The sequence below is a fragment of the Acinonyx jubatus genome, chromosome C1 (assembly GCF_027475565.1).
Source record: "Acinonyx jubatus isolate Ajub_Pintada_27869175 chromosome C1, VMU_Ajub_asm_v1.0, whole genome shotgun sequence".
NCBI classification, from domain to species: domain Eukaryota; kingdom Metazoa; phylum Chordata; class Mammalia; order Carnivora; family Felidae; genus Acinonyx; species Acinonyx jubatus.
Window position 1 is genome coordinate 148606585 of NC_069381.1, and position 24271 is coordinate 148630855.

Below are 24271 nucleotides of genomic sequence, written 5' to 3' on the forward strand. Positions count from 1 at the left end.
CCCATTCTATTTTCCTGCTTTCCTGGCAGCCTACTCGTCCCTATTGCCTTTAGACAGAACTGCTGAAAAGCACAATGAAAAAAATTGGATTCTCTTTGCTTCCTTTCTCTATCATTTCTACCCCTTAATGAGGTTCAGGTGGGATGCCAATAAAGGAAACAAAATAATTGAATTTGTGATTAGAAGAAGGTAAAATTTTAATTTTCTGATGGTAAATTAAGCTTTTGTCTCTGAGACAGGAAGATTATAAATATTCCTTTTGACCACTTTCGAAACTGCTTCTAAATTAGCTTGGGAGCATTTGTAATAAAAGTATTAAAGTCTTATTAACAAAAGGATATCTAATTTCTAGCTAAATTGTTTAAAATATGCCTATGTTATCCTTTGCATAACTCAGTTTTTTCCTTGTAATGATAATTGCCATGATTTAATTAGATGACATAGTGCCAAAGCATTTTATGACATCACAGCTATTAATACAAAATTACAGTGTCAGCAACACCAATGCAGTTGTTAACAGTGATCGCAAAAACAAAAGTCATGTTAGTAAGTTGAGGCATGGACTGTTTATGTGAATAGCTTATTTCTTAGTGTGTATCCTATTTGACTATTAAAAAGTGCTCTTAATTGCCAAATACAGTGGCTCTCTGTCCTCATCCTTTTTGAATTCTCTGTTGCTTTTAGAACTTTGACAATGCCTTAGCTTTTAGACCTCTCTTCTCTTCTCTTTCTTTCCTTGGCTGATACTTTTCTCAGATCCTGTCTTCCTTGGTATTTTTCTATTTTACCCTTTAACCTCTCTTCTTCTGCCTGACATTTCTGTATTTTTTCAAAATAACATTAGTTTTAGTGTTTTAAAAATTATTAAAATAATATGCATTCCATTAGAAAAATCCAAGAAATACAATAAGTATAAAGAAGACAAGCAAAACAACAATCCTGAAAATGCACCTCCTAAAAGTAATATATTAATATTCTGAGCAGATTAATAATGGAATTAATATTATGAACAAAACATTAATTATGTGTCATAAACATATACATGATTATAACTAAACTATATATAAGTGGATTTATGGTACCCTTTTAACTTTTAAATTACTCTCTTTTCATTAAAAAACATCAGGGCGCCTGGGTGGCTCAGTCGGCTAAACATCTGACTTCTGCTTGGTCATGATCTCGTGGTTTGTGAGTTTGAGCCCCGCATTGGGCTCTGTGCTGACAGCTCAGAACCTGGAGCCTGCTTCGGATTCTGTGTCTCCCTCTCTCTCTGCCCCTTCCTTGCTTGCACTCTGTATGTGTCTCTCTCAAAAATAAATAAACATTAAAAAAATTAAAAAAAAACCCAAAACATCAGCATCTTTCCATGTTAGTATAGATACTATTCTTTTAAATTTCTAATTGGCATTTTATTGCATGGTTATACCATGCTTTATTTTACTAATCCCTTGTCAATGGAAGTTTTGATTATTTCTCATTTTTGTCTTTTAAACAAAGCAGCTTTGCACATTATTGTATATGTATCTCTGTGCATTTGACCCTCCCTACATAATCTCAGAAACAGATTCACTACCTCAAAAGGTTATTAAATTAAAATTTTGATACAGGTTTAAAAAAAATTTTTTTAATGTTTATTTCTGAAAGACAGGGAGAGACAGAGGGTGAGCAGGGGAGGGGCAGAGAGAGAGAGATACAGAATCTGAAGCAGGCTCCAGGCTCTGAGCTGTCAGCACAGAGCCATGGGGCTCAAATTCATGAACTGTGAGATAATGACCTGAGCTGAAGTCAGACGCTTAACCAAGTCACCCAGGTGCCCCTATACATGTTTTTATATTGGCTTCCAGAATGATTATACTGAAATACACTCCCATTAATATGTGAGAGGTTCCATCTATTTCTTCAAAACTTTGACAATTACAATTCTCATCTATCTTTGAAATGTTTATTTCTCTCCACATTGATTCTTTTTTCCTTCTTACTCTTCATATTTTCCCTGGATGTTTCACTTCCTGGAATATTATTTCCACCAATAGGTGCTGTAGGTGTCTATATGGGCATAACCAAAATGCTCCAGATGTGTCCTGTGGATCTTCATATATTGATTATATCTAACTAGGGTAGACATATTGGAGAAGGTGGATATGACCTCAGGAGAGGTCATCTCATACAAATATTAGTTGAGGAAAATGCTAAGGGAATAATTAAAAAAACATGACTGCTAAATTAAGATATTTGGAAGATTGTTATATAGATGACAAAATATACTATCATTTTAACATGGAAATAGTAGAGTTTCATATAAGGAAAAAAAACCATATTAAGTTGTTAAAATTGCCCTATTGGCTATGGTTACTTAGCAATATGCTTAGTTTTAGAAATGTTGAGTCCAGTGAGGAGGGCACCTGTTGGGATGAGCCCTGAGTGTTGTATGGAAACCAATTTGACAATAAATTTCATATTAAAAAAAAAAGAAAATAAAGAAATGTTGAGTTAACTTCTATTTATTTAGTTTAGTATTAGAAATGTTAACTCCTATTTATTTCACATGTTAAAATGAGAGGTATTTAATCAGACGGTCTCTGAAGAATTTTCCGGTTGTAAATTCTGTGATCTTGAGAGTGAAATTTAGACTATGCTTTAATATATAAATTCCTTGTTAACTTTGCTTAATATTTAAATACCTGGAGGTTTTTAAGTTTTCTGACTGAAAGAAATTTTAAATCTGAAACGGAATGCTGACTCCATATAAATGAAGGGGTTAGAAATGTCCTATAAGTTATTTAACACCACAGAAACTTATTTTACACCTTTCTTGAGGAAGAAAACAATCCGAAGTGAAGTAATGCACCCTTATGTATCTGATTATACACTTAGTTACTTACTTGAAACTTTGAAAAGTTTTATAAGGAAGTATAAGGTGCTAAGAGAGCGTATGCTGGCCTGGCAGTTATATGTTAGACAGATGTGATAGATCTGGTCACATGGTACCGTAAGAGCTCCTGGAAGCAACAGCAGGAAACCGGCGCACAAGTCCTCTCCAAGCCTTTGTGTCACACTTGCTGATGTCCCGGAGGTCCACACAAGTCATCTGGCCAAGCCAAGAGTCAAGGGTTGGAGGAAGAGATTTCACCACAGCTGGGAGAAACTGATAAAATATTTGGGGCCATTAGAAAAAATCTACCACATTATCTCTTATTTGTATATAACTATACAGAAAGGCCGTGTTTTTTCATCTTTACTTTCCAATGTTTTGTTTTATTCTTTTGGTTCTATAGTTGAATCCCACCCACTTTCTTCATGGAAATCTTTTTCTTCTCAATGACTCTTCCATTTTCCCAAACGAGTCTCTCTCTTTGTCCTTAATTACCGTAATTCCCAGAATGAGCCACTTTCTACATGTGCACATGTCTTTTGGATTAACACAATACAAAACTAAATCTGGAATAGTTTACAGTTTTACATTTTTTGCTCATTTCCTAAGCTATTTCCCTAAAGCAAAGTGGCAGAGCTGTTGAAAAATCATAAATTAATTAAAATGCGTTGGGGAGGTGGAGGGTACCACCTTCTCTTTTGCGTTCATTTTTTAAAGTATCCCAGAACAGATGTTGATTTATTTTCTCCCTCTTCCTTGCAACATAAAACAACAAACATAAATGTTTTAAAACAATGGTGAAATTGCGAGCTTCTGTGATTATAAAAGTACATATTATATCTTTCCTTATTTTGCCCCTGCTCTAGCATGCATCTCACACTATCCCCCCAAAATGCTCCTTGGTTTTTGCACACATTATCCCATTCCTCTGCTAATGCAAAACCTACTTATTGTTTACGACTCAAGTTAAGTTCTACCTTCTCCGTGAAACTTTCCTCGATTGTTCAAGTTATTCTTGATTTCGCTCTAATATGAATTCCTACAGCATTTGATGGCTGATACCACATAAGAACATTAGCTTTAATGCAGATTGTAATTGTTTACTGCTTTTTATTTGTATTCTAATTTGTATATTGGCTGCTGTTTTCTTTGTTGGACTTGAGTCCTCACAAAATGGATGGTTATCTTTTAAGTACAGAGATCATATGCTATAAACATTCCTTATTATCCCATTTCTTGCCTGATTTGAATTCTAGCCTCTCATAGAGCTCTGGAAACATCCGATATCAAACTGTTTTACAACCTACCAGAATTGGGAATTCCCTGGCTTTTTTTTTCCTCTTAGAAAATATGATATTATTAGGCTTCATTCATTTATTTGACAAATGCTGACCCTTACATGTTGAGGGTTTTTAGGTTCCAAGATGAAAAAATAACACTGCTTGAATCTCAAGATACAAAGTAATTTAGTTGCTTTGTTTTTCTCAAACAGTGTCATAAACTTGTAAAAAGAAGTAGTTTTTTTTTTTTTTTTTTTAAATATACCACAGTACCTTCTAAACTAGTAAATCCCAGACTATGGCTGTTTTGATGAGTAACATTAGCACCTACAAGATTTCTATTTTTTTGATAGAATAATCATAGTCATGTGACACTTTGCTTTGTAATCATTACAAATCTAGCCCTGAGATTGGGTGACTGTGACCAGACTGGTTTGATACTTTTTTTTTTTTTCTCAGTGAAACACTCCAAGAAACAACAGTGCGGGAGCGTCTACATACACACACTCACACCCTCGTGGTCTCTTTTCTTTCTCTCTGTTGCTGTCCCTCAGCAGAGAATTTCTGTTGGATTTAGAATTCTTTGATATATTATGATAAATGATGGCTTGTTGTGTTTTCTGACTCTGTTAGAGTCTCCATGGAATTAAAGATCACATGCTTATTCAGCTTAATGTACTTGACCTTTTCCTATGATACGTCTGAATGGCTGTAGCAACTCAGTAACTATGCACCAGCTGTGTTATATTCATTTCACAGAAAAAACACAGTTCTCTTCAAGAGTAGGTAGCTTGACTTCTTTCCTCCCAGCGAAATAAAGAATAGTGTATTAGTATTATTATTAATTATAGTAGGATTTCTTTCCATCCCCAAATACACCTCTAATCTCACTGCATTTGGTAAACATTCAGAATGCTTTGACCACAGTCACATCAAGTGGTGTTTCAGTACTGGTCCCTCTTACATACTGAAAATTTTTACAGTAGTTCTGTATCTGCTCCATGAGACTGTATCCACACAATTTGAGTGTCAAAATTCCAGGATTTGTTAGCAACATTTTACTCAGAAAGCAGTGTTTGTTACCTTTAATGAAACTTTGCTTTTCTAATGGGGAAACTGTATTTTCTGTCAAGTGACATAGAGTCAATTCTGAGTGAATTCTAGTGTTCTGTGCTTACCTTGAAAAAAATCTTTGCTTTTAATAGCACTGTTCCATTTTTACTAATATTTTGGAAATACATTTGTATCTAAATGATTCCAGATTTTTATTAATTTGGGGGTTTTTAACATGGCATAAAAGTAATTATTGACTATTTTGATTAACTTAAAAAATGCTCATTTGAGAAGATTCCCTCTTTTAACTAAATTTTTGGACTTTATATATCATAAAATAAAATTGTTCTCTATATAATCTTAAAAAATAGATTAGGTTTAATAATATTCAAGTTATATTTGAACCATGACATTTTTCATTATTTTGAATGCTTTTTCTTCTTTGAAGTGATCTCTGCTAGGATGGAAAATTCAATTTTGAATATGATGTTTGAGGAAAAATTTATGGTAATATTAACCTGGAAATTTTATTTACATACTGTTTTCCACAGGATCTAATATGATTCTCTAGTTGCTGAAACCAGGGTTATTATAGTTGGGGTTAGAAAATTTGGCAATATAGAGGGAAACAGAAAGACGATGAAATAGGACAGGAAAACTTCATTCTGCTTTCTTATTCCTTTCAGCCACTGAGGGTGAGCAGGATGAAGGGAAAGGGAGGTAACAAGTGTGTCTGCTATATCATAGGCCTCATGTCTAATATTTTATATCTATTCTATTCTCATGTAATCTTTGTAGAAATTCTCTTAAATCTGTTGATGTTTTTAATATCTACGTTTCTTTATTTTGTTCTAAAAGCAAACATGAGGTGGTCTGGATGAGGCAGATTCTTACTATTGTAGCAATAACCACGTTGGTTCTCCATGCCCCATTCTTTCCCTTTCAGGTGATATGATGAGAACTAGACGGTTATAGGCACAGGAGGGGAGCCCTAAGATTATGAATTAAGTTTATATGGGAATTTTTCTACAGCCCCCTTTTCCCCTCCTGAGAGAGGGAGGGAAATCTTATCTCCCTTATGTAACCAAATCTCAAGGAAGAGAAGAGGAAGATCCCCTAGTTTAAACCCTTCGGATATAAACTGGTAGCTATGGGGATTTATTATCTTTTGAAATGTAAAGACATAAATCTGAGAAATAAATGTCTACCTCTCTTTGAAGGTTTCTGTCTTTTTGTCCACCTTTAACCCCCAAAGCTTGTCCTTTAACTCAGATTCCAGTTTTCTCTGCTTTAGAAGTTTCTAGTCATGCAGAAACATGAAATACTTTCTCCTTAGTTCCATAAGCATAAATTGTGACCTTTTTATCACTGTTGCTTTGAAATTTGTGGTCATACCTTTTTTTCCCCCATTCTTACATTTCTTAATGTGTTTAGTAGCCAATGCATTATTGTGTCTATTACCTATATATTTTACTTAAAGTTATCATCTCAATTTATTTTTTTTATTAAAATTTTTTTTAATGTTTATTATTTTTGAGATAGAGACAGAGCGCAAGCAGGGAAGGGGCAGAGAGAGAGGGAGACACAGAATCCAAAGCAGGCTTCAGGCTCTGAGCTGTCAGAACAGAGCCCGATGCGGGGCTCGAACTCACAGACCGTGAGATCATGATCTGAGCTGTAGTCGGCCGCCCAACCAACTGAGCCACCAAGGCGCCCCATCATCTCAATTTATACAAAAGATTTATATACTCAATAAAAATGTATTGAGCACCAAGAAGTATCAAGTACTGCTGCAGATACTTGGGACACATCAGCGAACAAAGAAAAAATCCCTGCGCTTCTTAAGTTCAAAAACTTTTGAGGGAAACTAGAAAGGAAGCACTAAACATAATAAATTAATGACATGGTATGTAAGTGCTATAGAAAAAATAAAAATAGAGGAGAATGAGGAGCATAAAGGGTCAGAAAGAGTAGAGTGTAATATTAAGTAGATGGTTAGTGCAGGCTTTGCTGAGAAGGTGAAATATGAGCAAAGACTTGAAAGAGGTGAGGAATTTTCCAAGTAGCCAGAATATTTCAGGAGGTAAAAAAAGACAGAGGCAAGCCCCCCGGGTGGCAGTGAGAACAGCAAGGAGGCCAGTGTGGCTTAAGCGAAGTGGAGATCAGTGAGTGAGGAGTAAGTGAGGAGGAGGTCAGCAGCAGAGAGGATCAGAGAGCTAAAAGGAATAGGGTGTGCAGATCACAAAGAGCCTTGGAAAGCCCTAGAATAATCGTGGCCTCTTCTCTGAGTAAAATAGGGTAACACTGGAAGGATAAAATGAAGAATGATGGGATCTAACTTGCATTTTAAGAGGACTACACTTGCTACTGTGTTTGGCATAGACAGTGGGGCTAAAGGTGGACCTACAAAGGCCGGCTGGGAGACTGTTGCAGTCATCCAGGTTGGGTATGATGTTGCCCTGACTAGAGTAGTGAAGTGAAATAATAAGTGGGCAGATTCTGGATATGTTTTGCCAGGTGTTCCAACACGTTTCTTCTTCGATTGGTTGTGCGCTTAAGAGAAAGAGAGGAGTCTACAGTGACTGCAAGGTATTTGTTCTGAGCAGCCAGAAAATTGTTTTGTCATCGACTGAGATGGACAGGATTGTGGAGGAGCGTTTTTTTAGGAGGGAGTTGGGATGGAGAAGACTTGGAGTTTAGTCCTGTACATCTTGATTTTAAGAAGTACTTTAGACATGTAGTGGAGGTGTCAGGTGAGACTGTCATCTGGGATTGAGAGAGGTTTGAGATGGAGACACAGAATTGGGGGCTACCCACATACAGGTGGGCAGATCTAGGTTTTGTGGGGCCTGAAACATGCATTTTTGAAGGTTCTCTAGGGAAAAAAAATCAAAATTTGAATATAAATCAGAGGTGGATATCTATTTAGAATGAAAAAATCTCAACAAATACTTATTGGGAAACTGAATAATAGCACAAAATTGTAACATTTGGAGAAATAGGATACTTTTTAAAAGGAACTGACATACCTCTGTAATACTTTTTCCCACCAATTTTTGGTCTCTAGTGTCAAGGATTTTTAAGTATCATTTTCTGTTGAGGATATGGAAAATTAACTCACTCTTTATTATTAATTAACATTTATAGTAGTCTAGAAAAGTTTCTTTCATCTTTACAACTTATTTATAATTTCATAAAAATTTTCAGGGTTGTCTTAAAATTTACGAAAACTTATCAAGCTTCTTGCATATATAACCTGTAAGATTTAGAGGAGTTTTCCAGAGACTAACTCTGGCTCTATACTTTGCTTCGTCTCCGCTACCCACATGCTCCCAATGCAAGGCACATTGTGATGTCCCTGCACATTATGATACTACTGCAGCCCTGAACCTTTGTGTCACAACTTCAGATGAGTTTGGCACAGTGGGTATGAGGAGTATTCCTGGAAGCTATTCCAACTCCAGGATACCTAGCAATGACTTATTCATATATGGACGTGATGGCAAATCACATAAATATGTTCCATTAAAGCCAACCCAAGTATATCTCCACCTCTATTTCCTATGTTTGTATGTATTTATATTTATGTATTTTTTATTCTCAAGTTAACATACAGCATAGTCTTGGCTTCAGGAGTAGAACCCAGTGATTCATCTCTTACATATGACACCCAATGCTCATCCCAGCAAGTGCCCTCCTTAATGCCCACCACCCATTTAACCCACCCCACTTCTATTTCCTCTTAGTTTCTCAAAATTTTCAGACACTCAAGATTCCAGATTCCATCATGAAGGAATCTTACACTAATAAATGTTCATAAAATATGTGACCATGAGAACACAGTATTAGTCCTCTCCACCCTTACATGTAATCTACCATGAGCTATGAGTTTTGACTTTTTTTTTTAATTAAAAGACTTTATTTTTTAGAGCAGTTTTAGGTCTGTAGAGATTGCACAGGAAGTACAGATGCCCCTCTCCTCCCTGCACACAATTTCCTCTTATTACTAATATTTTACATTAGTGGAATGTAACTGAATTACATAGTGTATATTAGGGTTCACTCTTTGTTTTTTACATTTCAATGAGTTTTGACAAATCTATAAGATTACATATCCACTATTACAGTATCATACAGGACAATATCACTTCTCTAAAAATGCCCTGTGCTTTACTTAAACACTCTTACCGCCTCTCCCTGAACCCCTGAAAATCTTTGATAGTTTTACTGTCTCTATAGTTTCACTCTTTCCAGAATTTCATATAGTTGGAATCCTACAGTACATAGCTTTTCCACTGACTTCCTCACTTAGCAATATGAATTTAGGGTTTCTTCATTCGAGACACCTTAAAGAAAAAGCTATATTTTCATGGTTGATAGTTCATTTCTTTTGATTGTTTAATAATACTCCATTTAATGTCTGTACCACTGTTTATTCATTTAAAGGACATCTTAGTTTCCTGTTTTTTTTTGACAATTATGAACAAAGCTGCTATAAACATTTGTGTGCATGTTTTTATGTTTTAGCTTTCAACTCATTGGAGCAAATACCTAATGAGTGAATTCAGTATTTAGATTAGAGTCTAGACCTTACACCTATTCACAAAAAATAGCTCAAAGTGGATCATAGACCTAAAAGTAAAACAGGAACTTGTGCAGAGTGCAGAAGATAACATAGGAGAAAATCTAGGTGACCTTGAGCCTGGTGATGACTTTTTATTTTAATATTTAATTTTTAAAAATGTTTCTTATTTATTTTTTGAGAGAGAGATGGAGGGAAGGGCAGAGAGTGAGGGGGACAGAGGCTATGAAGCGGGCTCTGCACTGACAGGCTGACAATAGCAAGCCTGATGTGGGGCTTGAACTCACAGACTGTGAGGTCATGACCTGAGCCAAAGTCAGACGCCCAACCAACTGAGCCCCCAGGTGCCCCTGGTGATGACTTTTTAGATACAACACCAAAACACAATCTATTATGGAAAAATTGATAAACTGGACTTCTTTAAAATTAAAACATATGCTCTATGAAAGACACTTAGAAGAATGAAAAGACAAGCTAAAGAGAAAATTCTTGCAAAATGCATATCTGATAAAGGACTTATATCAAGGGGCACCTGGGGGGCTCAGCTGGTTAAGTATCCAACTCTTTGTTTCAGCTCAGGTCCTGATCTCATACTTTCATGAGTTTGAGCACCGCATTGGGCTCTGCACTGTCAGTGTGGCGTCTGCTTGGGATTCTCTCTCCCCACCCCCCCCACTCTCTCTGCCTACCCCCTGCTTGCACTGTCTCTGTTTCTCTCAAAATAAATACATAAACTTGTTTTGAAAAGGACTTATATCCAAAATATATAAATAACTCTTAAAACCCAACAATAAGAAAACAAAAATCCAAGTATAAAATAAGAAAAGATCTGAGCAGACACCTCACCAAAGAAGAAATACAGACAGTAAATAACCATATGAAAATATGCTCAATATCATTTGTCATTAGGGAATTGGAAATTAAAATAATGAGATATCGCTACACACCCATTAGAATAGCTAAAATCCAAAATACTGACAATATCAAATGTCGGCAAGAATGTGGAGCAACAGGAACTTTCATTCATTGCTGGTTGGAATATAAATGATGCAGCCATTTTGGAAGACAGTCTGGCACTTTCTTATATAGGTAAGCATAAGCTTACCATGTGATCCAGCAAGTCAATCATAGTTGTTTACCCAAGTGAGTTTTGATATTTTCACCAGCCTTGCAAGATTGTGTCTCAGGAAACTCCTTCAGCTTGGTCTTCCTTGCATTTAATGTTCTGAAGACATCAGTTCAGCTGTGTGTCTTGGCATCCTCTTATCTGATTATGCTTGGATATGGTTTCAGATGTTTTTTTAAGTCTTGGCTTGGCAACTTTTTAGGATGTTACTTTGGGCAAATACCCATCAAATCTACATTTCACAGACAAAGACAATATTCACTAGACCCAGCCAGGCCTCTAGACTTGCCCCTTGGGTCCATGTTATCCTTTATCTTTATCCATCAGGGAATGGTTATCTTAACCAGTAATTATTAGAAACCTTTGTGATCTTAAGGTTTACTTCAACTACCACTGTCTGTAAAGCCCTAAACTTCCTCAAGTTTACTCATTTCCTCATTCACTGAAATTGCTCTTAAGAAGGTAACAGTAAACATTAATTTCCAACCTAACGACTAATTTTTAGTCTTAATCTTATATGACTTCTTTATAGCATGTAAACTGGTTAACTGTCCCCTTCTTGCAACTCTCCCCTATTGGTTTCTTTAATTTTAAAAATTTAAAAAAAAATTAAAAAAATTTTAATGTGTGTTTATTTTTGAGAGAGAGAGAGAGAGAGAGAGAGAGAGAGAGAGAGAGAGACCATGAGCAGAGGAGGGGCAGAGAGAGAGAAGGAGACACAGAATCTGAAGCAGGCTCCAGGCTCTGAACTGTCAGCACAGAGCTCAACGTGGGGCCTGAACCCACAAACCATGAGATCATGACCTGAACTGAAGTCAGACACTTAACCTACGGAGCTACCCAGGCACCCCTGATTTTTTAAATTTTGAAATGAAACATATATACAGAAAAGAGCAGAAAGCTTATGCATAAATTTTCATAACATTATTGAAGCAAAAACTTGTATCAAGAAACAGAACATTTCTAATGCCCCAGAAGCTCCTCATGTGCCTGTCCCTAGTCACAGCTTCTATTCACTTTTATTGTAGACGTAAACAACTATTCTGATTTTTGTATTAATCTTTTCTTATATATGCATCTCTGAACAAAATATTTTAGTTTTTCCATTTTTAAAGCTTTATAAAGCAAATTATATATACATTTTTTGCACAGTACTGTTTGTGAGATTCCTCTACGTTGTGCATATCTGTGGTTTGTTCACTATTATTGTATATATCCCATGGTGTGGATACCTCCCTACTTTATTATGCATTCAGTTAATGTATTTTGGGGTTGTTTCCAGCACTTTGTCTTTATAACCAGTGCAGCTATAGAGATTCTTATACATGTTTCTTATACATTTTTACATCTTCATGCAATTCTCTAGGGTCTAGGGAAATTGTTGGATTATAAAGAATGCATATTGTCATTTTCAATAAAAATGCTATATTCTTTCAAAGTAGTTCTGTATAATACTACTGGTACTAGATGAGAAACTGGTCTGTACCACAACAAAACATAGAATTGTCAACCATTTCAATTTTTGCCAAGATGGTGGGAGTATAGAGGTATCTAATTATGGTTTCAATTTCCATTTCCCTGAGAGCTAGTGGAGTAGAGCACCTTTTCCTACCCATATTAGCAATTTGTATTTTCTTGTCTCTTAAGTGTCTATTTAAAATTTTTGCCTGTGCTCCTATTCATTTTTTATCTTTTTCTTAGGATTTGTAGGATTTCTTTTTATATCTGGTTTATTAGTCCTTTATCAGTTATATGTGTTAGAAATATATTTTTATGTTTTTGCCCCCCTCCCCAACTCTTGTAATGAAGACAAGTTCCTGATTTAAATGTAATAGAACTTATTAATAATTTTTTTATGGCTCTCTTTAAGAAATTGTTTCCTAGAGGCACCAGGGTGACTCTGTGGGTTGAGCCTCTGACTCTTGATTGGCTGAGGTCATGATCTCATTGTTTGTGGGTTTGAGTCCTCTGTCAGGCTCTGCACTGACAGTGTGGAGTCTTCTTGGGATTCTCCCTCTCTCCCTGTTTCTACCCCACCCTGCCCTTCCAAAATAAATTCATAAACTTTAAAACGAGAAAAAGGAAACTGTTTCCTAACTTGGCATTAAGAAGATAGTTAACAGAGAAAATAGAGATAAAAAGCAGGTATCTAATCTCCTTTATTTATGAGAGGGGGAGAGGGGCAGAGAGATAGAGAGTAGGACAGAGGATCCAAAGTGGGCACTGTGCTGATTGCAGCAAGCCCAGTGTGAGGCTCAAACTCATGAACCATTAGACATGACCTGAGCTGAAGTCAGACACTTAACCAACTGAGCCACCCAGGTGCCCCTAATCTCCCATATTGAATTGAAAGCCTGTGACTTCATGTTTTTAAATTTTAAACTTTGTTTTCTCTTTTTCTGATTCTTTTTTAAAAAGCTTATCTCTTTATTTTGAGAGAGAGAATGAGTGGGAGAAGAGCAGAGAGAGAATTGCAAACAGGCTCCATGCTGTCAGCACAGGGCCAGACGTGGGGCTCGAACTCAAACTGTGAGATCATGACTTTGAGACAACACCAGGCTCTGGACGCTTAACGGACTGAGCCACCCAGACGCCCTCTTTTTTCTGATTCTTAAATGCTAGTTTTATACAAGACTCCATCTGAATTCTTTCTTGTTTTGCACATTCTCCCTGATTAATAATCTTCAACATATTAGAGGATAAGAATGTAGCAATGGTCCAAGTAATTTGAAATTACTAACACTTAAGGTGCCAACATTTGGGAATTATTTTAAGTATACAACTTTGTGGTATATTTTGATATTTGATAAGGTAAATTCTCCCTCCCTAAGCTTCATCAAAATGTTGTTGATTATTTTTCTTTCAGTTTTTCCCTATACATTTTAGATTATTTGTTCTAGTTAACATTGAAATAATGTCAGGTGACGGGTATTGATGGGTATTAAGGAGGGCACTTGTGATGAGCACTTGGTGTCATATGTAAGTTATGAATCGCTAATTTCTATTACTGAAACCAATATTGTACTGTATGTTAACTAAAATAAAAGGAAGAAATTTGTGATTGTATTGAATGCACAGGTTAATGTATGTCTGTTTTGGGGTTCATATCTCTTCATTGATTTTGATATATTTGTTCAAGGCAGGGATACCCAGGGCAATATATCACACTTGTGAGTTCCACTTTTTATACAAGTTGGGAAGGGCTGAAACTGCTGACTTATAAGAATAAAATAATATCTTGTTTATATTTGTATTCTTGATACCTAGCACAATACCACTCAATAAAATATTTGTTATCTCAGCAAACATTTGTTAGGCATCTGCTGTATGCCAGGCACTGTGTCAGGTGCTAACGATACAAATTGACTAACATATTGGCCTTCCCTAGGAAGAAAACTACTTATAGGTAAATAATTACAATTAAGAGTTATTGATTAAGCACTAGAGGGTCCTTAAGGGAGAGAGTAGTCAACTGTATTTAGAGTGAGAGGGTATAGAAAATTTTATAGGTGGCATAATCCTTACACTAGACTTGAAAGATGAGTAGGTATTTATCAGATAGTCAGGAGAGACAAGGTAAAGACATTTCCTACAGTTGGAAGAATAAGAACAATATTAAATAAAAACAGAGACTTGAGAACATCTGGCTATCAAGGGATGAAGGGGCTCATACTGGCTCATAGTTTGTGAAGCAGAGTGTGTTTAGAAGCCTGGCCGGAGAAATAGGCAGAGGCAAGATACTGTTTGGTCTTATAGAGTACTAAAAGCTTTATCTTACAGGCAACAGCGAATAATCAGTGAGTTTAAAGCAGGGGAATAATTAGTCAGATTTGCTTTTTTGAAAGAAAAAAAAAGCCATCAGCATTCAAGATTGATAAGAGGTGGGACAAGAATGCAGCTAGGAAAGAAAAAAAAAAAGCAGTAAGGAGAATGTTCTAAGAGTCATGGTAAGACAGGATCAGAGTCCAACTAAGAGAATAGCACTAGGGATACTGAAGAAGGAATGGATTTAAGAGATGTAAAGGAGGACCTGATGATAACTTAGATGGGTTTTGAGATGACTGGATAGATGGTGCACTTACTAAGATAGATGATAGTAGATTCTTGGGAGACAAAGAAAAGGACTAATTCCACGGGCATGTTGAGTCTGATGTGCCTGTGAAAAGGATATCACAGTAATATGTCTGATAGGTGGATAGATACATAGGCCTACAGTTCAAGAGAGCAATCTGGCATCAAATTTTAGATCTCAAAGCCCATAATATGTATGTATCAGCTGAAATCATAAGGTCAAAGATAGAATCTGGGGATATCCAACCTTGAGTGGGTGAATAGAAGAGGAACCAGCAAAGAAAACTAATAGGAGCAAAACAAAAGAGGAGGAGGAGTACCAGGAGAAAGGGGTCATAGAGAAGAGAGTGGTCAAGTATCAAGTGCCACAGATAGAAATAACAGACCTGAAAAAATTTCATGGGATTTGGCATTAATGGGGACCTTGGTGGAATCTATTTTATTAGATAGTGATTTTTTCACATACTTAACTGTGAAGGGAAGGGAACTGGCAAGATAACACCATTAGTTGGAGGTAGGGAGAAAATAGAACAATTGCTTTTTTTATTTTTTTTAATGAGACGAGTATAATTATAAACTATGGAGAATAGACACAGAGAGATTAAGACAATAAATTAAAGGTGATTATAAAATATACAACCAAATAATTAGTATTATAAGTGTTTGTGATAGATTTGTGGTATACTCAAATAGGTATAAATGCAAAAATACAGTGCTAAGCCCCAACATGTACATATCATAAACATTCTAAAACGACTTGCTGGATTGAATTGAATGGAGTTCTATTAATATGTAAATCATTATCCTCTGTACTCTGGAATAATTCAGAGTTTAATTTGTGCATTTGCTTCTGATGAAGGTCATCGGACACTGTTTATTGGAGTTCATGTGCCCCTGGGAGGAAGAAAAAGCCATCGACGTCACAGACATCGTGGTCATAAACACAGAAAGAGAGACAGAGAGAGAGATTCGGGATTAGAGGATGGAAGGGAGTCACCTTCCTTTGGTAAGACTCTTTCTCCTTGTTTTTTATTAAATTTACGATGGTAATAATATACTTGCTAAATCCATAATTAGCAATAATGCCTCATACTCATAAAATTGTTTATACTTTTACAAAAGATGTTGGTTGGGCAGATAGGGGAGAAGTGAGAGATAAAAAAAACTTGATTGAACACAACTTGTGCTTTGTGAAGTTGAGAATTGGCTTAGCCTTGTGATTGAGGAAATACACATAAGTAGTAAAACTTAGTTGTGTAAACCTTTTATTGTATATATATATTATATATATATAATGTATAATGTATATAATATATAATTACATATATATATATATATATAGCCTTGTGATTGAGGAAATACACATAAGTAGTAAAACTTAGTTGTATAAACCCTTTATTGTATACACACACACACACACACACACACACACACACACACACATTCAAATAATAGTCATTGCTGGAAGTAGTTAAAAATCCAGAGGGGAATGCCTTTATTAAGTTCCCACATACACCATTGCTGATGCTGCCCAAATTTCCCTCTTAAGACATGGACATTCTACTATTTTGAATGTTCTTCCTTTCGAAGTAGATACAGAATATCAAACTATAGTGATACGGTAACTATTAACAATTTCTGAGTGCCATGAATGCCTGTGTTCATGACATAACCAAGAACCTGGCTTTCCCATCTCTTATGACCCTCTCCTTCACTGCACCTAGTTCCCCTACTCAACCATAATTACTTTGCTCTGAGATCGTCAATGCTTTCAGAACATGTGTCTCTCCTTCTTGTCTACCTGTGCAACTCCTTGACCACTCTACTTTTTTCTATCCATGCTGCCATCTCTCTTGCATTGATAGGCTATGATTTCATAGCCTATAATTTTACTAATACTTTTGCTAATATTCTGAATATCATAGGTTTATTGTTTTAATTTTATTCATACGATTACTCCCACTTAACCATACTTATGTTGGGGGTCCCTCCATGTTCTTGCTTTCTCCCTGACTCCACAATGGGCCCACTGTGCTGACCATAATCATTCAGCAGGGCAGATTGTAACTGTTTAAATTCCTGACACAATCAACCTTCAACAGTGCCTCCCAGTTCTATTGCATTTCTTTGATTTTCAAATTGACTATTTTTCAAACTTTTTCATCATTCTTCAACATCCGTTTTTTCACTATCACTTAGTGGATGCTTTCTACTTTGGAGGGAAAATGTGTCATCAGAACCAACTCATTCCAATTCTCTCCTATGTGCCTGTATCTGAAACTTTCTTTTGATGTAACAAGGGAGTTTTCTTTTCAGTTATATTTCCTGTTTCCTCCTACCTGGAAATGTACACAATTTATAATCTGGTTGATCTCTTCCTTGCAACTGGATTATGCTCAGCATCTTTTAAACATGAGAGAGACTCCCATTTTAGATAATCCCTGACCCCCGCTCAAACCCACAATACCACTCTAGTCATTATCTTGTATTCAGATATGAAGTTAGTGGCATATAACGTTTGGGGTAACAATTTTGTTCTTAATATTCTATAAATATTGCTTTATTCAATATGTTTTCAGTAAGTGTTGCAGAGAAGTCTATGGTCTCTATGGGTGTTTTTTTTTCTTTCATTTTTTAACATTGTATCTTTTAACCCTGAATGCTTATAGACATTTTTCTGTGTCCCTTTAATTAAGAAATTTGCTAAGACAGGCCTAATGGTGGGTATATTAAAAAGCCTTTCCGATGTGCACGTACTGATATTTTTCCACTTAGAGCACATTTTCCTATTTTATCTGATTCTGTTCCACTTCCTTTGTTATCTTCTTTGTGAATATTAATTATCTGCCTGTTGGATTAGTTATATCTGCTCTTTGTCATTTTCCTCTGAAGTTTAAAGTTAGTCTCTCATATTATCCATTTGATTATCTGCAATATCAGTTTTGCATTTTACTATTTCTGTTATTGGTTTATTTTGTGGTTGCATTTTTAGTTTTCTTAAAATTTTTTCTTATCATGTACTATTTTCTTTACATTTCCTCTTGTCCATTCCTAACTAGTTTTTGTTGTTCTGCTTGATAGAGTCTCTGTTTATAATTTATAGTCTATTGATGATTCCCAGCTATTGCTGGGCATTTTCTTTTGATCCTGAAGTGGATAATTTTCAGAGGTATGATCTTCCTTTGGGCCATTCAGATTATTTTGACTATATATTAATTTGTAGTATTTGTATAGTTTCCCAGTTGTTTTTCTTAGAGAGGCACTGGCATCAGTATGCTCCTTGTTTCAATCAGTGTGTATAGTTAGAGCATTAACCTTCCCCCAGTAGCATGTACTTCTGCCAGAGTTAGAATGACTGTTGTCTGGAGTGTGTAAGGGAACGTATTCTGGGAATCTTCACCTGCATGATATAAGGATCTCTGAGTCAGTGGGCTCAGAGGTATATAAGGGTCCCCGTCATTTTCAGGTGTTTTTTTGTTTTGTTTTGTTTTGTTTTGTTTTGTTTTCTGAGGTGGAGTCTGGGAATGTAACAAAGTGAAAATTAGGTAGATTTTTCTTATTCAATCCTCCACCTGCTTATATACAGATTCTCTCTTAGATTCTGAGAATGGATTATATATGTTGGGCTGAACTTTAATGGTTACTTCGAGCTTTCATCTTCTAGTATTTGAGACAATATATTCACATCACCTGAGAAATGCTTACTAAATAAACATAAATAAACTTGTTCCCCCTGCTTCTGACATCATTTTTTTTTCATAGGGCTTAATGCAGTATGTCAGTTTTTCACAACAGTTGTTCTCAACATTGACTACACTTAGGAGTTTTCAGAACATATTGATGGTCAAGCCCCATACCCATCAGGATCTCTGGGGGTGGGGCCTAAATGTAGGTATTTGGTTGAAGTACCCCCAGATAATTCTAATGTGCAGCCAAGCTTCAGATCCACTGTTCTAGAAATTTTGCTATTTCAAGTGTGGCCCATGAACTAGTGATATTAGCATCACATGGGAGCTTGTTAGAAATGCAGAATCTCAGGCCCTACCCCAGACCTTTCGAATCAGAATCTGTACATTAATAATATACTTAGATAACTGATATACACACTACAAGTTGACAAATAAAGCTCTAGAGTGTTCCTTGTCAAACCCTGTTATACAGTAGAATCATCTGAGGAGCTTTAAAAAATATTGATGCTGGGCCCCACCCTCAAAGACTTCAATTAATATTGGATATTTCCTTAGGCACTGTTATTCTTTAAAAAGTATCCCAGGTGATTTAATATCCAGCTAGGATCAAGAACCATTGATCTGAAGAAGCTTCTGCCTCTTTATTTGGTAAAACTGGAAATTAGTCAGGTGGCCCAGATTCTCCCTCTGATGTGTCAGCCACTATTTTTGGATGCCACCTACTTCCTTCCTCCCCCAACCATCTGAGTATCTCTGTTGACATTTAGACCTAAGATCTGTTTTATCAGGGACAAATGTTTGGCACCCTGGTGGTCTCTAAGCAGTAGAACTTCCTAGATTCCACTTTTTTTTTCAGCTTCTTCAGGACCAATCATCTGTCTTTATTCCTAACCCACAGTCAGTTCAGGTGCCTTGATAATCAAGTACCCAGTCATATCCATGTTATAAACACTATCCCACTTGATTTGGGCTTTGATATTCTGCTTTGATATATCTGTGAGCATATATGAGATTACTATGCTGAAGGCTTCATAGAAAATTTCTGAGAATATTTATTAAGAATATTTATTTTAGGGGCATCTGGGTGGCTCAGTCAGTTAAGCATCTGACTTCAGCTCAGGTCATGATCTTTCAGTCTGTGAGTTCAAGCCCCGCATCGGGCTCTGTAATGGCAGCTCAGAGCCTGGAGCCTGCTTCGGATTCTGTGTCTCCCTCTCTTTCTGTCCCTCCCGTGCTCCCACTCTCTCTTCATCTCTGTCTCTTTCTCTCAAAAATAAAAATAAAAATAAACATTAAAAAATATTTATTTTACTTGAAAGGATTTCAAAGAAAATATTTTGAAGACATTCTTACAGGTGCCTGAAAATTCTTCAGAATTCAGTTTCCAAAGTGATATAGGATAAAGGAGAATACGAGGGAGCATAGGTCCCCCTCTGCTAGGAACCTGGAAGTTTAGGTTGTAAATTGGAGTATGGATCTGTGGAGATATGTGATAATTTATCTCATATTTCTGGAGCAAACATCAATTTAATAAAAAGATTTTGGGGTAAATGTTTGAATTTTGGCACTCTTAAGAAATTTTTGTCACCAAACTGTACGAGAAACATCAGCCAGATCCCACTTTATTATATGACCTAGTTGTGTAAGGCAGTGTTGTTAGGGACCCGGTTGTGTTAGTGCTGCATCCAGATACAAGTGAACAGGCCTTTACTGTCGCCAAAAGAGATTATGCATATATCACAGACCTGCAATGGTTCGTTCTAGTCTGCCAAATCTGATGATTGAATTGTGATTCCTAGGTGAGTCCAAAGATAGACCCATCTTTTCAGCTTTGTGGTAGTGGTGGTGGTGATGCTTTGATTATAGAAAACACTTTTGATGCTGGCAAATAAGTTCAACCTACTTTTGTTACTGCACGTAATAAACATGATAGTTTGTGTAAGAATGTGATGATTATTCTCCTTCCTATTACAATCAATTCTGATATTAGAAAACTGATATTAGAAAATATATATATATATTTCAATTTTTAGTGTTTAGTTTTGAGAGAGAGACAGAGACAGAGCGTGAGTTGGGGAGGAGCAGAGAGAGAGGGAGACACAGAATTCGAAACAGGCTCCAGGCTCTCAGCGCAGAGCCTGACGCTGGGCTTGAACTCACAAACAGTGAGATCATGACCTGAGCCAAAATCAGCTGCTTAACCAGCTGAACCACCCGGGTGCCTTGAAATTATATTTTCAACCGGGAACATGAATGGGTTGTTTAAAAATGATAAATTTGAAGCATAAACCTGAAGTCAGTGAAAGAATGAAGACAACAAGGGAAATTCAGAACACTTTAATGTTGATTTGTTTCTTAGCCTCCCAACAAAGAACATAACAGGAAAGATGATAGGAGGTAGATCAATTATAATTAGTTAATCTATAAGCAGTAGAAATACATCTAAAAACCATAGACTGTATAAAATGCTTGGGTAAAATAAGGGACACAAATGTACTATAGAAATTAGCACAACCATGGAATTAAGCCTAGGATTTTTCTAGTTTTATATAGTAAATTGTGCATATGCTTCAGGAAATAAGAAAGCAAATATAGAAAACATGACTTCAGAAAGCTATTTTGTGATGGGTAATGACTTTCTGTTCCTATTTAACTCTCAGCTGTTATATAACAGTATTAATATTTGAAAAATCATTTTATTATAATGTATAACAAGTATTTAAGAGTGTTAAAGTGTGGACACATAAATGTCCAACTCAGTGAATGATCATCAACATGTCTGTAACTGCCATCTTGGCTAGCATTCCGCAAACCTCTCTTAGTGATCCCTCCAGTCACTATCTACCTCTCCTCCCCAAAAGGATCACGAGCTTGTCTTGTTATACTGGGTGTTTTGGCAGTTTTTGAACTTCATATAAATGAAGTCATATAGGAGATATTTGTTTCTGTCTTTCTCTATTGCTCAATATTGTTTTTGTGGGATTCACCAATGTTTTTGGCCATAGTTTTAGTTTATTAATTTTCATTTTTGTGTAGTATCTGTTTACTTGTATATGCTGTGCATTCTACTGATTGACATTTGGATCATTTACATTTTGAAGCTACTTTTGTTGCTTTGAACATTTTTATATATCTCTTGGTACACACATGTATTTCTCATACCTAGAACTTATTGTTGAACTGTAGGGTATGTATACTTTCTTTCTTAAAACTTTTTTTAATGTTTATTTGTTTTTGAGAGAGAGAGAGCGTGAGCAGGGGAGGGGCAGAGAGAGAGGGAGATACAGAATCCAAAGGTTCCAGGCTCTGAGCTGTCAGCACAGAGCCCGATGTAGGGCTCAAACTCATGAACCATTAGACATGACCTGAGCTGAAGTCAGACACTTAACCAACTGAGCCACCCAGGTGCCCTGGTATGCGTATTTTCAATTTGAGTAGATAATGCCAAATAATTTTCCAAAGTGGGGTGCATATTTATACTTCCACCGGAAAAGTATGAGGGTTTATGTCATTTTCCATTCTTGTCAACACTTGGCATTATCTTAACATTAGCCATTCTGGTAAGGTGTATAATACCATGTTGTTTTAATTCACATTTCTTGAATACTGATATGATTGAACAACTTTGCATATGCTCTTTGGCATTTGGATAGCCTCTTCTGTGAAGTGCCTATCCAACTTTAGTGCTTTAAATTTTTTAAACTTAATTAAAATTAAATTAATAAATTTTAAATTTAATTGAGAATTTTTTTACTGGATTTTTTTTCCCATTGATTTGTAGAGTTTCTTTATATATTAGCAATGTAAGTCCTGTGGTACCTCAAATACCTTTTCACATTTATGGCTTACCTTTTCATTGTTCTAATGGTGTCTTTTGATCTGTCTTGCAGATTCCAGAAACACTACTAAGACCATTATTCCTTAGTGCAACTTTATCTATGCTATTATTTATATCCATTATATATTTTAGTAACTATAGAAATAGCCCCTTATTTTGATCCACCATATTCTTGGCTACAGTTTGTATCATAATGCTCTGTGTCCTCAGTTACCATCTTAAAAATAAATAAAATAACTATCAACATAGGACAAATATTTATGCCTAGAAACATCTTTCTGATTTTTATAGTACTGTAATTTCCATGATTTATGTCATGCAATTGTAAGGTACATAGACATTAAAAGAATAGTCCTTAAAACATTTGAACGTTTGCCATATTGAAACATAACCTGAGCCCCTCTTTAAGGTGTTAAAAATATGTTGGTAGGATAATCATGAAAAGACTTTTGTGAGAATTCCCTAATACCTGTACAATCACTTATACTTTAAAGAATGAAAAACGGGCTACAGGAAGTTATAGGTTATTTTGAACCCAAATAAAATACTTCTTGTCCTTGAGTAGATGATCTTACTTTAATAAATCATCATTTTCTATACTATTGCTGTTACCATTGTGTCTTAGAGAAGTCTTTTAAATACTTGGTACCCAACCTCAGACTTCCAAATTTTCTTTATTCATAACTGTCCTCGTGTTTTTTTTTATGACTAGTGTTTTAAAGTGTGTGGTGAGTGATCCTGATGATTTATGAGGGGAAAGATGTACAGTTCATGTGCACAACAATTGAGTTTTGGGGCTGGATGCATGATACTATAGATCCCCAGATTACTGATGCAGAGTAAACTGAAAAAAGTCATTGAAAACAGTGATGAGACAAAAATGATTCAAAAACAAGAGGAACATAGTACCAATGTTGAGGCATGGCTACTCTGGGATGTGATTGCTGACAAGTGAGTGAGTAGTTAGAACAGGTGTCATGCAATACAAAATGGCTGTCTCTGCTCACACTGGGTGGGTCTAACAGAAAGACTTAATTGATTTCTTAGTGTAACTCTAAAATTGAAATTTATGCATTTTTTTAATGGCTATTCAAAGTACTGATTTTTTTTTTTTTGGTCCAAAACAACCAGCCACTAAGATAACCGGCAGATTAGAAGTATTTCATTTGATATTGATAAGATTTGGTTTAGTAGATGTTAGAAACTATCACCCAGATAGTACACTTTTAAGAAAAAGGCAGTACCAGGTTCTTTTTTAAGATACACTGGATTGGAAATGTATATGTTACACTGTTGATTTTCCTAAGTACATTTGATATTTATAGGAATTCATCAGTCTCATTTCAAAATAAATATTCATGTTCCATCCAGGAAATTGGCATCTTCCTTTGAAGAGGTAGTGAAGCACCAGACTTGGCTATTGACTCAATTATTGTTCATTTTGCTGTAAAATTTAGTTTGACAAACTTCCTAAAATATTTGGTAACAAAACCAAACCTCACATTATTAACATTGTAAAAAAGAAATAATGCCTGAAGCAAATATGCTATATAAACGTAATTTCTTTTTTCTCCTTCTTCTTGAATACATAAAATCATGCATAAGATATAGGCTGCAGACTGGTGTGAACAATAACATTTAAAAACTGAGGTGCCCTAGTTTTTAAGACTTTATTTTTTAGAGCAGTCTTAGGTTTAGAACAAAATGGAGAGGAAGTTATAGAGATTTTCCATATATCCCCTACCCCTACACGTGTATAG

At 35.7% G+C, this 24271-nt stretch overlaps 1 protein-coding gene across 8 annotated transcripts in view; it reads left to right on the forward strand.

Annotated features, from left to right (window-relative positions):
- Positions 1 to 24271, forward strand: part of SLC4A10 (solute carrier family 4 member 10) — a 305973-nt gene that overhangs the window by 134471 nt on the left and 147231 nt on the right. For all 8 annotated transcript variants that reach the window (XM_053215162.1, XM_027055634.2, XM_027055639.2 and 5 more), the window contains one exon: positions 15844 to 15990. Coding sequence is in view for 7 of the 8 variants with exons in the window: in XM_027055634.2 (XP_026911435.1) it covers positions 15844 to 15990 (147 nt within the window). In the remaining variant the exon portion in view is untranslated. The remainder of the gene's footprint in view (positions 1 to 15843; positions 15991 to 24271) is intronic.